The sequence below is a fragment of the Balaenoptera physalus genome, assembly GCF_965194825.1.
Source record: "Balaenoptera physalus genome assembly, chromosome: 3".
In the NCBI taxonomy this organism is placed as follows: Eukaryota; Metazoa; Chordata; class Mammalia; order Artiodactyla; family Balaenopteridae; genus Balaenoptera; species Balaenoptera physalus.
Window position 1 is genome coordinate 37,591,510 of NC_138890.1, and position 13,113 is coordinate 37,604,622.

Consider the following 13,113-nt stretch of genomic DNA (forward strand, 5'->3'; position numbering starts at 1 on the left):
ACACATGTTTTTTAGCAGCCGACCACATGCCACACACTGCTAGCTACGGGGGATATAAGTGATGAACAAAACAAAATTGTCTGTCTTCACGGAGCTTATAGTCAAGCACCAGGCTCACATGAAGTGCTTGTAAAGCATATTTAGGTGCCCAACTCCATCCCAGGAAGTCTGATTCAGTAAGTCAGGAAATGGGGAGTGTAATAGATTCCTAGGGCTGCCTCAAACTGGGTGACTTAAAACAACAGAAATTTATTCCCTCACAGTTCTAGAGGCCCGAAGTTTGAAATCAAGGTGTCTGCAGGGCCGTGATCCCTCCAAAGGCTCGCAGGAAGGATCCTTCCTTGTTTCTTCCAACATCTGGTGGTTGCTGGCCATCCTTGGCGTTCCTTGGCGTGTAGCTGCATCCCTCCGTTCTCTGCTTCCATCCTCACCTGGCCCTCTACGTGTGTCTGTCTTTGCCTAGTCTTCCCTCTGTATGTTTGTGCATCTCTGTTTTCTCTTTGTATAAGGACACCAGTCATTGGATTAGGCTCTATACTAATCCAATATGACCTCATTTTAACCTGATTGCATCTGTAAAGACTGTTTCCAAATAAGGTCACATTCTGAGGTTTCGGTGGACATGAATCTGGGTGAAACGCTATCCAGCTCAGTAGCGGGGGGCAGCCTCCATGTTTCAGTAGATCCCCAGGAGATTCCAGAGCCTGTGATCAACGGACCACAGTTGCAGAAACCCAGGTCAGCAAGGGACCGGAGTCCCAGCTGGAGTGACTGGGGGTTAGTGGTGGTGGTTCCCCTAACTGACTCGTTTTGGGCTGCACAGTAGGGTCCGGGTGCCCAGGAGAATCCATCAGAAGGAATCTGGAAACTGGGGAGGGGAGCTGGAAGTGTGGAGTGAAGAGCTTTTGAGGCCACAGCTTAGGAACGGTGACCCAGGGGAACGGGAGGAGAGAGTCAAGGGTTGGACCTGTTGCAGAGAACCACCACAGAAGGGGGCACATCATGACCCCTACCCCTAGGTGATGGAGGGTGTGGGAGAATGAGGGGCACCCCCAGTCGAGAAGGTGTGGGACGTGGTCATATCAGGAAGCTGCTGAATGGAAGAACTCTGGGGGCATTTAATAGAAAGGTTGTGGGTGTTTTCGGTTCTGGGAGTGAGGAGGTGTGTTTGGAGCTGGCCTTCCTGCCATTTGCAGAGTTCAGGGGGCCCGTGAGAGATGGGGTGGCTGGGGGTGACCTTTCTCTCTGCTGGAAGGAAGCTGCAGGCCAGATACCAGCAGGAGAGGATGTCACCGGCATTGTTGGCTTCACGTACTGCAAGCCACCCTCTCGAGAATGTTGAAATAATGTTCCCGCAGAGAAGTTGATTCTTTACGGAAAACGTCTCCTCGGGGGTTTATGGAGCAATCGGGCGAGAGGGGAAGGGAGGGTGAGTGATCCTCCGGCTTTGCAGAGCCTCCCAGGTCTGTGGTGTGTCCTCCTGAGGCCTCTGAAGAACCAACCCACCCCCTCCCCTCTCTTTTTCCCTTTCACTTTGCAAGTCTCCACTTCCTGTTGGTCACCTTGGTTACCCGTGGTGTTTCTTCACGTCTTGCGGCTCTTTGTTCTCAGGCCGACTCAACCCCTGGAGCTGTTTCCCAAGCTGCTGGCCCAGAGCCCGGAGGCCCAGCCTCCCTCGGGAGGTAGCCGTTGGCAGCAGGGAGGATGAGCACGGTGGGTGGGAAGCACGGGAGGAGACCCAGAGTGGTTTTCTTTCAGCGGCTGGTGTGGGAGAGCAGCAGCTCAGCCATGCTCTGCACCTTGGGCCGTATGAAGCAGTTGTCATACTCAAAGCAATGTCACACCCCGGGCCCGGCCAGCTCCTCTGATGTCCAAGCCAGGATTTGCCACTAACCCGGAATGTGGCCTTGGCCACTGAACTTCTGTGCCTCAGTCTCCTGGGTACTATTATTAGTGGCAGTACCTCTGCCCGGGCCCATGTCAAGAGGGTGGGTGTTGGGATGGAGAGCCTAAATTGGGTTAAATTGCCGGAGGAGTCTGTGTGCAGAGAAACGGTGTCAGAAGGGCATATATCGACACTCATACATACTCACAGTTATCTCCTGGTGGAGAGATTGCTGGTGATTTAAATTTTATTTGTATTCATCGTATTTTCTAAAATTTCTGTAGTGATGAGATATTTTATAATCAGTTAACTATAGCATTATTTTGGAAGGACAACACAAACCTGAACTATCCCATGGGGACCCCAAAACATAGTGTTAAGATCACGGAGTCAGAAAGCCCAGGTTCAGATCCGTCCTTTATTAACTAGGTGGCCTTCGGCAGGTTACTTAGCCTCTCTGAGCCATCCTTGTCTGGAATACTGGGATGCTGATGGTCCCCATCTCGTGGGCCTGGTGGAGGATGAGAGGACAAAATGCATGGGATGCAGTGTCTGGCAAATGACGTATAAGCTTTCAAATTATAAATATGATACATACATATTTTCAAATTATAAATATGATACATTCATCATAATGAGCAAGTCCAGATACCCATGAAGACCAGAGGGGAGGTATAAAACTCAGGGAGCTGAATTCCAGGGGAAAGAGAAAGCTCTGTCCTTGCCTTGGGGTGACATGTGCCTCAGTCTATCCAGTAGCAACAGAGGGTAACCAAGGAGGAACCAGGTCTGTGGTTTACGGAGAACTGGGAGCTGCCAAAGTTATAAATATATACATATATATATATATATATATATATATATATATAAGAGATGGGACAGGGGCAGGAGATTTAATCTTGGGCCCGGTTCCTGGACTCCTCAAGGCAGGGCACCCAGCACTTGGCTGCCCGGGGCTTTGTGAGTAGTTGGAATTGCTCAACTAGATGAATAGTTTTATTCAACCTAAGGTCAGGAGCAACTCATTTTTTCTTACCTTTTCATTTCAAGTATTTGCAGTTCCCCAAATTTGGAGATTTGGGTAAGTATTGAGTATCTCTTTTGTGTCAGGCGCTGGGGCCACAGAGCCGAACAAGCTGAACGCAGTCCCTGTCCTCGTGATGCCCAGTCAGGGGTGAAGAAGATGGTGCTTGGATGGGTGGAGGGAGGGAGAGATGGTTGGATGGATGGAAAGTCCTGGATGCTCGGGGACTGACAGGGGCATGACCAGGGAACACTTTTCAGAAGTGACTTTTAAGCAGAGATCGGAAGAAAGAGTGGGTTAACAGTCAATTAGAAAGTAACAGTGCAGGACACCGAGGGGTCAAATGAAGACTTCCCTTTCTCCCCTAATATGAGAAACCAGGGGTGACTGGCTGAACTTTCACAGGGCACAGCCCTCTGAGGTTAGCCTTAAAATGCCGGCAGAGGCTGTGTGTGAGGGGCACACACTGAATTTTCTTCCCTGTCTCTCCTGCGACAGTGATGGGCTGGGGTCCTGACTATGGGCTCAGGGTCTGTTGAAGTGCACTTGGGGCTGGCCTTGCCCATGCTCCCACGCACATCTGAGCCCAGCACAGGTGCGGAGGGTTTGCCAACCTCTGCCAAGATCAGCGCCTCTGTGCTGGGGGGAGGGAGGGGGGAAGCATGGAATCCTCCAAAGCCTCTACAGGCGGCCCTGCTGCCTCTGTGTGTAGCTCGGTTTGGGGCTTCACGTGGGTCATGATTCACTTGTCCCTGGCCTCTCTTGGAGCCCCGCACCTCTCAGGTAGTCCTCTTTCTGCTTTGACAGCCTCAGGCAGAGCTCTTAGGCAGCAAGGAAAGTGTTTCCAAAGGACTCAAGCCTGTCTTGACACCCACCGCCTTCCTCTCCCCCAAAATGACACCTCTGGTATCCCTGGGGTTTCCCACCCGGGGGGCCGTTCCCCCACCCCTTTGGTTACCCCAGGGAAGGGTGCAGGACCAGGTAAGGGAGACTTGGGGGAGGAGGTTAGAGAAGGCCCCAGGTGGAGGGAAGATCCCCCAGTTGGTGTTTGCTTGGGTCGCACCTGTGTTCATCACGGAACACTCCATTCATTCATTCATACATTCATGCACTCATTCAACAGATATTCATTCACCCTAACTGTGTGCTGGGTACCAGGGGTACAACCAAGACCTGGAAAGAGGTGGCTCCCTCCCTCCCGGAGATCACATTGTGGGTGGTAGGGGCAGGGGGGGCGACAGATGAACACTTGAGTCAGCAGTAACTGCTGATTGTAGGGATGGTGCAGCAGAGGCGCGTCAAGAAAGGCCTCTCAGACGACACCCGAGGGAAGACAGGAGATACAGCCCAAATGTCCAGAATCGGGGTCTGCTTAAGTCACAGCACAACCTCACAATGAAACTCCAGGCAGCCACTGAAACCACAGATTCCTGTGAAAGGGACGTGCTTGTAGATGAGGGTCCTCTGCTCTGTGAAAGTTTGCACAGAGAAACATCCAAAGAATCCATGTGAAACTCAGTAGTACTTCTCGCTGCACCAGGGATTATCAGTGATATTTGTTATTCTTTTTTACTTTAGAAAATTTATCAGTGAGCAGATAATTTATAATTAGTAAAAAGAAGAAACAAAGAAAAACACTACTTCTGGGTAGTGCCTTGGTGGGGTCTTTGCATCTTGCGAGGATGAAGTGGGATGTTTAGCCCGGTGCTGGCAGGGGGGATGCTATTATTAAAGAGCTGATTGTGTCAAAGCGATGATGCAGGGTTGCCAGGGAATCCTCGGGGATAAGGTTTGAGCTGGGCCTTAATACAGTGGGTATCTAGTCCCTCTCTCCATTTTTTTCAAACTGGAAACACAGTAATTGAAATAATAAAGCGAATGGGTTTTTTTTACAGTGAATGTTTTTTAAACATCTGGGCAGTGTTGAAAAGCGTGAAAGTAAAAATCATGCGGGATCCCAGCCCTCTGAGATAACCACTGTAACATTTTGGTGTACATCTAAATAGTTTTTTTCCTAGTCCATTGTTATTATTTTTAAAAATACGGTAAACTACTGAGATAACAAGAGCAGGGTTTTTTTTGAAGGTGGATCCCCTTGCGTTCACCCTATCACGGCCATCTGTCCCTGTGCTCCCGCCTCTAGATGTACCTGAGGCATAGGTGCTCTCCCGTCTGGCTCAGGTGATAAAGAGCCAGAACTGGGGAGGGAGAGTTTCAGGAAGCTTCTGCCCGCCCCTCCGCCCCTCCTCTCAGTGCCCTCCCCGCAGCTTTTGTGCTGGCCACACTGATGCTGCCCCTGGCCCCAGCTCGAGCAAAGTCACCCTGCCTGACTGGTTCCTGCCCGCTTTCCGCCCGCGCCAGCTGCTGCGTGCCTGCCAAGTGCCTGCCTAATCCCGGAGAGCTTCCTGAGCCGCCTCTCAGCAGGCTGCTCTTTGGTTTCTGGAATCCAGGCCGCTCAGCGCTCAGCGGAGGGTCTGGCTTCATGCACCCGGAGCTGACTTAGGTCAAGAGTGCTTGGGGAGGAATGCGATCCTTAGAGCAAAGCCCTTGTAATGAATGCCTTTCCCCGCTAATTGGGTTAGGGGAGTAATCGGCTGGACTCTCAACTAAACAGGGTAGGCATGCTGGCATCCCGCATTGTTGTTCATTTGCCAAAGAATCGCCCTGCTCTGAGGTGCAGGAGAAAAGCAGAGGCTCAGAGCTCCTAATTCCCTTTGGTTCCGGGGCTCTGCAGAGCACGTGGAGTGGGCAGGCTTCCTTTTCTGCACAGACCCCCAGGCCCAGCTATAACCCCTCAGGTAGAATGTCTCGTTCCACCGTACAAAGCAGCTTCCTTTGAGAGCCCGACAGAGGCAGATAAGCTCAACTTACCTGAGATTTGATTGCCCGGTTTGAGGGAAAGGCCACTGACGCTTGCTTGAGTGCTGTTAAGTGCCAGATGCTTTACATTATGGCACTGTGACCCCCGTTTTTTGCATGAGGACATGGGTTCAGAATTCACATGCCCAAGGTTAGTAAATAGTGGAGGTGAGACTCCACCCCAGAACTGCCTAACTTTACAATCTGTGCCAAGTAGCTCCCCCATATATGGCAGGGATGGGTGTATTTGGAACAGGGAGGGATGTCCTTGTATTCATTCTTTTTTTTTTTTTTAATTGACTTTGTTTTTTAGGGCAGTTTTCGGTTCACAGCAGTACTGAACGGAGGGTACAGAGATTCCCTATGTACCCCTGCAGCCCCCTGACACACGCACAGCCTCCTTCACTATCAACAACCCCCCCAGAGGGGTCCATTGGTTACAGTCAATGAACCTACATGGACACATTATTGTCACCCAAAGTCCACAGTTTACATTGGGGTTCACTCTTGGTGTTGCACATTCTGTGAGTTTGGACATGTATCCATCATTATAGTATCATACAGAGTAGTTTCACTGCCCTAAAAATCCTCTGTGCTCCCCTATTCATCTCTCCCCCACCGAACCCCTGGCTACCACTGATCTTTGTTCATTCTGTCCATAGTTTTTCCTTTTCTAGAATGTCATATAGTTGGAGTCATAGTATGCAGCCTTTTCAGATTGACTTCTTTCACTTAGTAATATGCATGTAAGTTTCCTCCATGACTTTTGACGGCTATTCATTCCTTTTTGCTCATGCAGATATTTTTTTTGAGCACCTGCCCCTGTGCCAGGCTCTGGGCACTGGGCAGATGGTATCGGCAAGATGGACGTGGCGCCTGCTCTCTGAAGCTAGTGTTTAGCAGAAAAAGACACATAAATAAGTAAATACCTGGCCGTGAAGAACAGCGTGCTAAGAGAGAAGACAAGGGGCACCTGATTTGGAATGATGAAGGGTCAGAGAAAGCCTCTCTCAGGAAGTGACCTTTAAACCTGTGTCTGAGGGAGGAGCAGAAATGGGGAAGCATCGCAGGCATCTGTTCTAGTTTTCAGAAGCCTGCCCACCCTTGAGACCAGCATTTTCCAGGAAGCCCTACCTGCTAACTCCTTCCAGAGCTATTGTTGCCTGTTCCGAAGGTCCATAGCTTTTTCTTTTATGCACCGATGTCTTCCTGTGAGAATCTGCTCGAGCCAGTGGGCCCTTTTCGAGGGGAGTGTTCAGAGGAAAGACCTACAGCATATTGCTTTGAGTTTCTCTTGACACAAGGGAAAATCCAGAGGGAGGGAGTGAAGCTTGGCTGGGTTGAGCTGAGCCGGGAGGGAAGTCAGGACATTGCATATCTGACTTATTGTGTTTGGGGCCTTTGAACCGCCTTGATGAGGGCAGCTCGGCCTGGGCCAAAGGTCGCTTGGCTAATTTCCCGCAGCTGCTGCCTATGGAACACCAAGGATCTGTGACTGCTTGCTTCTTGTCAAGAGCCGTAGAGCCCTCTGCTTAGAGGAAATGCCCAAGTAGGCTGCAAGCTTGTGGAGGCTGCTGGAGGGTGGGGAGAGGGCCCTGTCGTGGAGGGGCTGCAGCCGCACGTTGGCTGCTGATACTAGCTGTCTGGCTGTAGCCCAGGACGAGCCTGGCTGAGAGATCTTCCTGCATCGCTGCTCCGCCCATGTCACTGCCCTGCTCTAAACCCTTCGCTGGCTCCCCATTGCCCTCAGGGCAGGCCGGATATCTTAGCAGGACATACAGGCTGGGAGCCTGCCCACCCTCGCAGCCTGCTTTGTTCAAGCATACCCTCCCTCTCCTGCTGTTCCAAGGGCTCCAGATTCCCCAGACGGGACCCCAGCGTGGCCTTGCAGGTGCTGTTTTTCCTGCTGAGCTTCCTTTCCTTCCCGCTTCTTCAACAGGTTAATTCCTAGACATCCTTCCAGAATTTGGCTAGACGGGTCTCTTCTCCTTGAAGTCCCCGCGGACCTGCTACTCTACACAGATAGCCACACCTTGCTCTGGGCCCCCAGTGGCTGGTGTTCATCACTGCAGTCCCTCCCTTCCTGTTCCCCTCCCTTCCTTCACTCGTTCACCGTTTAGTTTCGGGCAGCCGACCGTGTTCTCATCACACCAGGGTGGTGGCAAAACAAACGTGAGGAAGAGCAGACCCAGACCCCCGCCTTCAAGGAGCAGCATGAATCCATCAAACAATGAAGATGAATAATACACAGAGAAGTCAGATCTTTTCCATAAAGAAGTTAAGATTTTCTCCATGATTGAAAAAGTCTACAAATCATAAATGCTGGAGAGGATGTGGAGAAAAGGGAACCCTCCTACACTTGGTGGGTATGTAAATTGGTGCAGCCACTATGGAAAACAGTATGGAGGTTCCTTAAAAAACTAAAAATATAATTGCCGTATGATCCAGCAATCCCACTGCTGAGCATATATCCAGAAAAGACAAAAGCTCTAACTCAAAAATATATACGCTCCCCAATGTTCATAACAGCACTATTTACAGTAGCCAAGACATGGAAGCAACCTAAGTGTCCACTGACAGATGAATGGATAAAGATGTGGTACATATATACAGTGGAATATTACTCAGCCGTAAACAAGTATGAAATAATGCCATTTGCAGCAACATAGATGGACTGACCTAGAGATTATCATATTAAGTGAAGTGAGTCAGGTAGAGAAAGACAAATATGTGATATCACTTATATGTGGAATCTAAAAAATAATGCAAATGAATTTATTTATAAAACAGAAACAGACTCACCGACATAGAAAACAAACTTATGGTTACCAAAGGGGAAGAGAGGGAGGTGGATAAATCAGGAGTATGGGATTAATAGATGCGTACTACTATATATAAAATAGATAAACAATAAGGATTGTTTGCTGTATAGTACAGGAAACTATATTCAATATCTTGTGATAACCTATACTGGAAAAGAATCTGAAAAAATATATATATATTAACTGAATCACTTTGCTGTACATCTGAAACTAACAAAATATTGTGAATCAACTATACTTCAATTAAAAAATTGTTTATTTAAAAAAAAGATTTTCTCCATGATTTAAAAAAAATAAAAGGTTGAGGAAAAGGATACATTAAAATTCTTCTAGTCTCAGATCTAATATTGCTAGTTAGTTAAGCCCTGGGGTTTGTAGGACTTTGTCAAACTCAGTTTCTCCATGTGTAATGTTAGGAACAGGAAATAATTGATTCAGGCTTAGGGCATCTTCCTTGAGCACAGCTCTAGGGCCACTGAGAGAGCTGTGTTGTGGACTCAAGGCTCTGGGGGAAGAAGCCAGATTTCATCCCAGCATGAAGTCTCCACCAGGCTTCGCTTTCAGAGGGCGGACCTCCCCTCCCTCAGGGAAGACGAGGAGCTTTCCCGGAGTCCACAGCTTTCCTCGGTAGTGCTGATCATGGTTTGGAATTCTGCAATTGCCTTATTCTTTGATGGCCGTCTCTTTCTAACTGGGCCATAAACTCCATGAGAGTGGATGATGTGTCCATCTTATTTTTTTATAACAGCTTTATTGAGATATAAGTCACACACCATAAAATTCACCCTTTTGAAGTATACATTCAGTTGCTTTTAGGGTATTCACAGAATTGTGCAACCATCCACACTATCTAATTTCAGAACATTTTCATCGTCCCTGAAAGAAACCCCATATCCATTGGCAGATCTCCCCGCCACTAACCTCCCCAACTGCCCCCAGCTCCCAGCAGCCGCTAATCTGCTTTCTGTTTGTATGGATTTGTTACCGAAAGGGGGGCCCCTTCCAGGGCCCGAGAGTGGGCTCTTGTCTGACACTCGGAAATGAATTGTCCGAGGAGACGCGTATCCTTACAGGGCAAAAGACTTTATTGGGAAGGGGCGCCCGGGCAGAGAACAGCGGAATAAGGGAGCCCAGGAGAACTGCTGTGCCACGTGGCTCACATCCTCAGGTTTTATGGTGATGGGGTTAGCTTTCCAGGCTGTCTCTGGCCAGTCATCTTGCTTGTGCCCATGTTTGGTCTGACTAGGGTCCTTCCTGATGGCGTGTGCATCTCTCAGCCAAGATGGATTCTAGCGTGAGGGTTTCTGGGAGGTTGGCAGGACATATTATGGGCCGGCGTCTCCTCCCTCCTTTTGGCCCTTCCCGAATTCTCCTGGTTAGTTTTCAGCGGCAGTGTGCCTTATCGGGACCTCCTGTTGTGAGACAACTCGTGCAAGTGGTTATTATTGTGCCTGGCTGAGGCAGGCACTTTTGGTCAACAGATTTTCCTATACTGGACATTCTATATAAAGGGAATCATAGGATATGTGGCCTTTTATGACTGGATTTTTTTCACTTAACATAATGTTTTCAAGGTTCATCCATGTTGTAACACATATCAGTATTTCATTCGTTTTTGTGGCCTAATAATATTCCATGGGATGGACAGACCATATTTTTCCATTCATCAGTTGACGGACATTTGGGTTGTTTCCATTTGGGGGCTATTATGAATAATGCCGCTATCAACATTCCAGTACAAGTTTTTGTGTGGTCCTGTGTTTCCATCTCTTGGGTATACACCAAGGATTGGAATTACTGGGTCATGTGGTAACTCTCTGTTTCACATTTTGAGCAGCTGCCAGATCGTTTTCCACAGTGGCTGCACTATTTTACTTTTCCACCAGCAGTGTAATGAGGCTTCCAATTTGTTCCATTTTGTCCACATTCTCACTAACACTTGTTTATTTTCTGTTTTGGTTTTGGTTTTTATAATATCCATTCTAATGGATATGAGGTGGTATCTGATTGTGCTTTTGATTTGCATTTTCCTAATGATTAGTAATGTGAGAATCTTTTCATGTGCTTATTGGCAATGTCTATATCTTCTGTGAAGAAATATCTATTCAGTCCTTTGCCCATTTTTGAATTGGGTTGTTTGTCTTTTTATTGCTGAGTTCTAAGAGTTCTTTATATATTCTGAATTAGAGTCTCTTGTTGATATATGACTTCCAAACATTTTCTCCCATCCCGTGGTTTGTCTTTTCACTTTCTTGATGGTATCTTTTGAAAGTTTTAAATTTTGAAGTCTAACTTATGCCTTTTTTTCTTTTTTTGTTCCTTCTGTCTTGGATGTCAGATCAAAGAAGCCATTGCCTAATCTAAAGTCATGAAGATTTGCTCCTGTGTTTTTTCCAAGAGTTTTATAGTGTTAATCTTACATTTAGGTCTGTGTCTATCTCATTCCAGATTGTACCTCCTGTACCTAGAATAATGCCTGATGTATAGGAGGTACTTGATACTGAGTGAAATGAATGAATTGATATCTCTTGAATGAGTGAATGAACAGATATCTTCTCGTCCCAGAGCTGTTGCTATTTAAGTAAAGCCCCGGGGTTAAGAGAGGGCATTAGACGGAGGACGGGCACCAATTTGTTTTAATCTCTTCCCCCAGTGAACCTGCCCTTAGTGAGCTCTCACAGTTCCCTTTCTGCCAGCTTTTCTTTTCCTGTTTTTCCTCACTTTTGTTCCCCTATTTGACAAAATGTTGCTAAGACATTTCCTAAATAAATTGTGTCTGGTCTACTTTGGTTAAATTGTAAATATGGTAGATATACAAGAAAAATTTTTCCGTCATAAAAATCTTGGTTGGGTGACATTTCTCTTGTTGGTTTTATTGTGTTAGACTAAATAAATTCAGGTGACACGGCAGTGTATGAATTACAAAGGAAAAGTCACCTCCTAGTGGGACATTTGATGTCTAGAACTTACTTTTAGAAAAAAGTGTGTATGTCTGCAGAGAGAGAAAACGTAAAATGTCAACAACTAATGAATCTGGGTGAAGGCTATTTGGGAGTTCTTTGTACTGTTATTTTAACAACTTTTTTACAGTGAATTTTTTCAAAATAAGTGCTTCACATCCATTTTTCATTTAATCCTCAGCTGTTGAGGAAGAAATGAAGGTGAAGGCAGGCTGACCAAGGTCCGTCAAACTGGTTGAGTAGAAGAACCAAAATTTGGACGTGGGTCTCCAACTCAAGGCCTCCTACATGTTTTATGGCCTTGTGCATCTCAGATAGTCGAGCTTTTGCTGGGAATGACCCGCTCCTTCACCTGCCTCTGTCTTCATGTTCTTGACGCTTTACGAGCCTACGCTCAGTGAGGGCAAGTGGGAGACGGTCCAGGAGTTTCTAGAATAGAGGGGCTGCCATCCTGGGACTTGAAGGAAAACGAAGAGGGTGTGGAGGGAATCGATGCTTCCTCACCAGCCAGCAGGTGGGCCTCTGAGGCTCTCGGGAGACAGCCCTGACCCCCCTTCTGCCCTGCCTGTTCCAGGAGCTGAAGCTGCCCACCTTCCGAGCCCACTCCCCGCTCCTGAAGAGCCGCCGGTTCTTTGTCGACATCTTAACCCTGCTGAGCAGCCACTGCCAGCTCTGCCCCGCCGCCCGGCACCTGGCCATCTACCTGCTGGACCACTTCCTGGATCGCTATAACATCACCACCTCCAAGCAGCTCTACGCCGTGGCAGTCTCCTGCCTTCTGCTTGCAAGTACGTGGAACCCACTTCCTTCCCCGTGCCGTTTCCTCCCACTTGGTGAGCCCGGGTGCTCCCGAATCGTTCTACATTTCCATGGTCTTGGCACGTCTTCCGTGTTCATCCTTAGCTGAATGCGAACCATAGTAATAATAACCAACATTTTCTTTAGCATCTATACCAGGCCGAGGGATGAGGATTTTAGCAGCTTGATCTTAACGAATCCACGCAGTGACACTAGAAGACAGATACTTTTAGTACCCCCATTTCACCGAGGCACAGAGAGGTTAAGAAACTTGCCTTGGGTCACCCAGCTCATCTATAGCAGACAGGATTTGAGCCCAGAACTGCATGGTGCCAGAACCTGTGTCTTAACCCCATGTTACCTGCTTTCTGACATAGGGCTTCTGAAATTGCTGGCGGTGGGGGGGAGCCCTAGCAACCACTGTTCTTAGAGGTGTTTAGAAATGCGACTGTTTGTGTGGGCCCCAAGAAGGACCCATTATGTAGTCTCCAGGCCTGGGCACAGGCCTCTTGGAGTTTGTATCTTCCAGTGAGGCCTCACTAAAAACACAGCATGGGGACTTCCTTGGCGGTCCAGTGGTTAAGACTTCGCCTTCCAATGCAGGGGGTGCGGGTTCGATCCCTGGTCGGGGAGCTAAGATCCCACATGCCTCACGGCCAAAAAACCAAAACATAAAGCAGAAACAATATTGTAACAAATTCAACAAAGACTTTAAAAATGATCCACATAAAAAAAAATCTTAAAAAACAAAACAAAACACGGCAT

General features: G+C 47.9%; 1 protein-coding gene across 1 annotated transcript in view; it reads left to right on the top strand.

Moving 5' to 3' along the window:
- The window catches only part of CCNJL (cyclin J like), a 57,669-nt gene that overhangs the window by 17,413 nt on the left and 27,143 nt on the right, over positions 1–13,113 (top strand). The window contains 1 exon segment of the mRNA XM_082456487.1: positions 12,125–12,338. Within this exon segment, the coding sequence (XP_082312613.1) occupies positions 12,125–12,338 (214 nt within the window).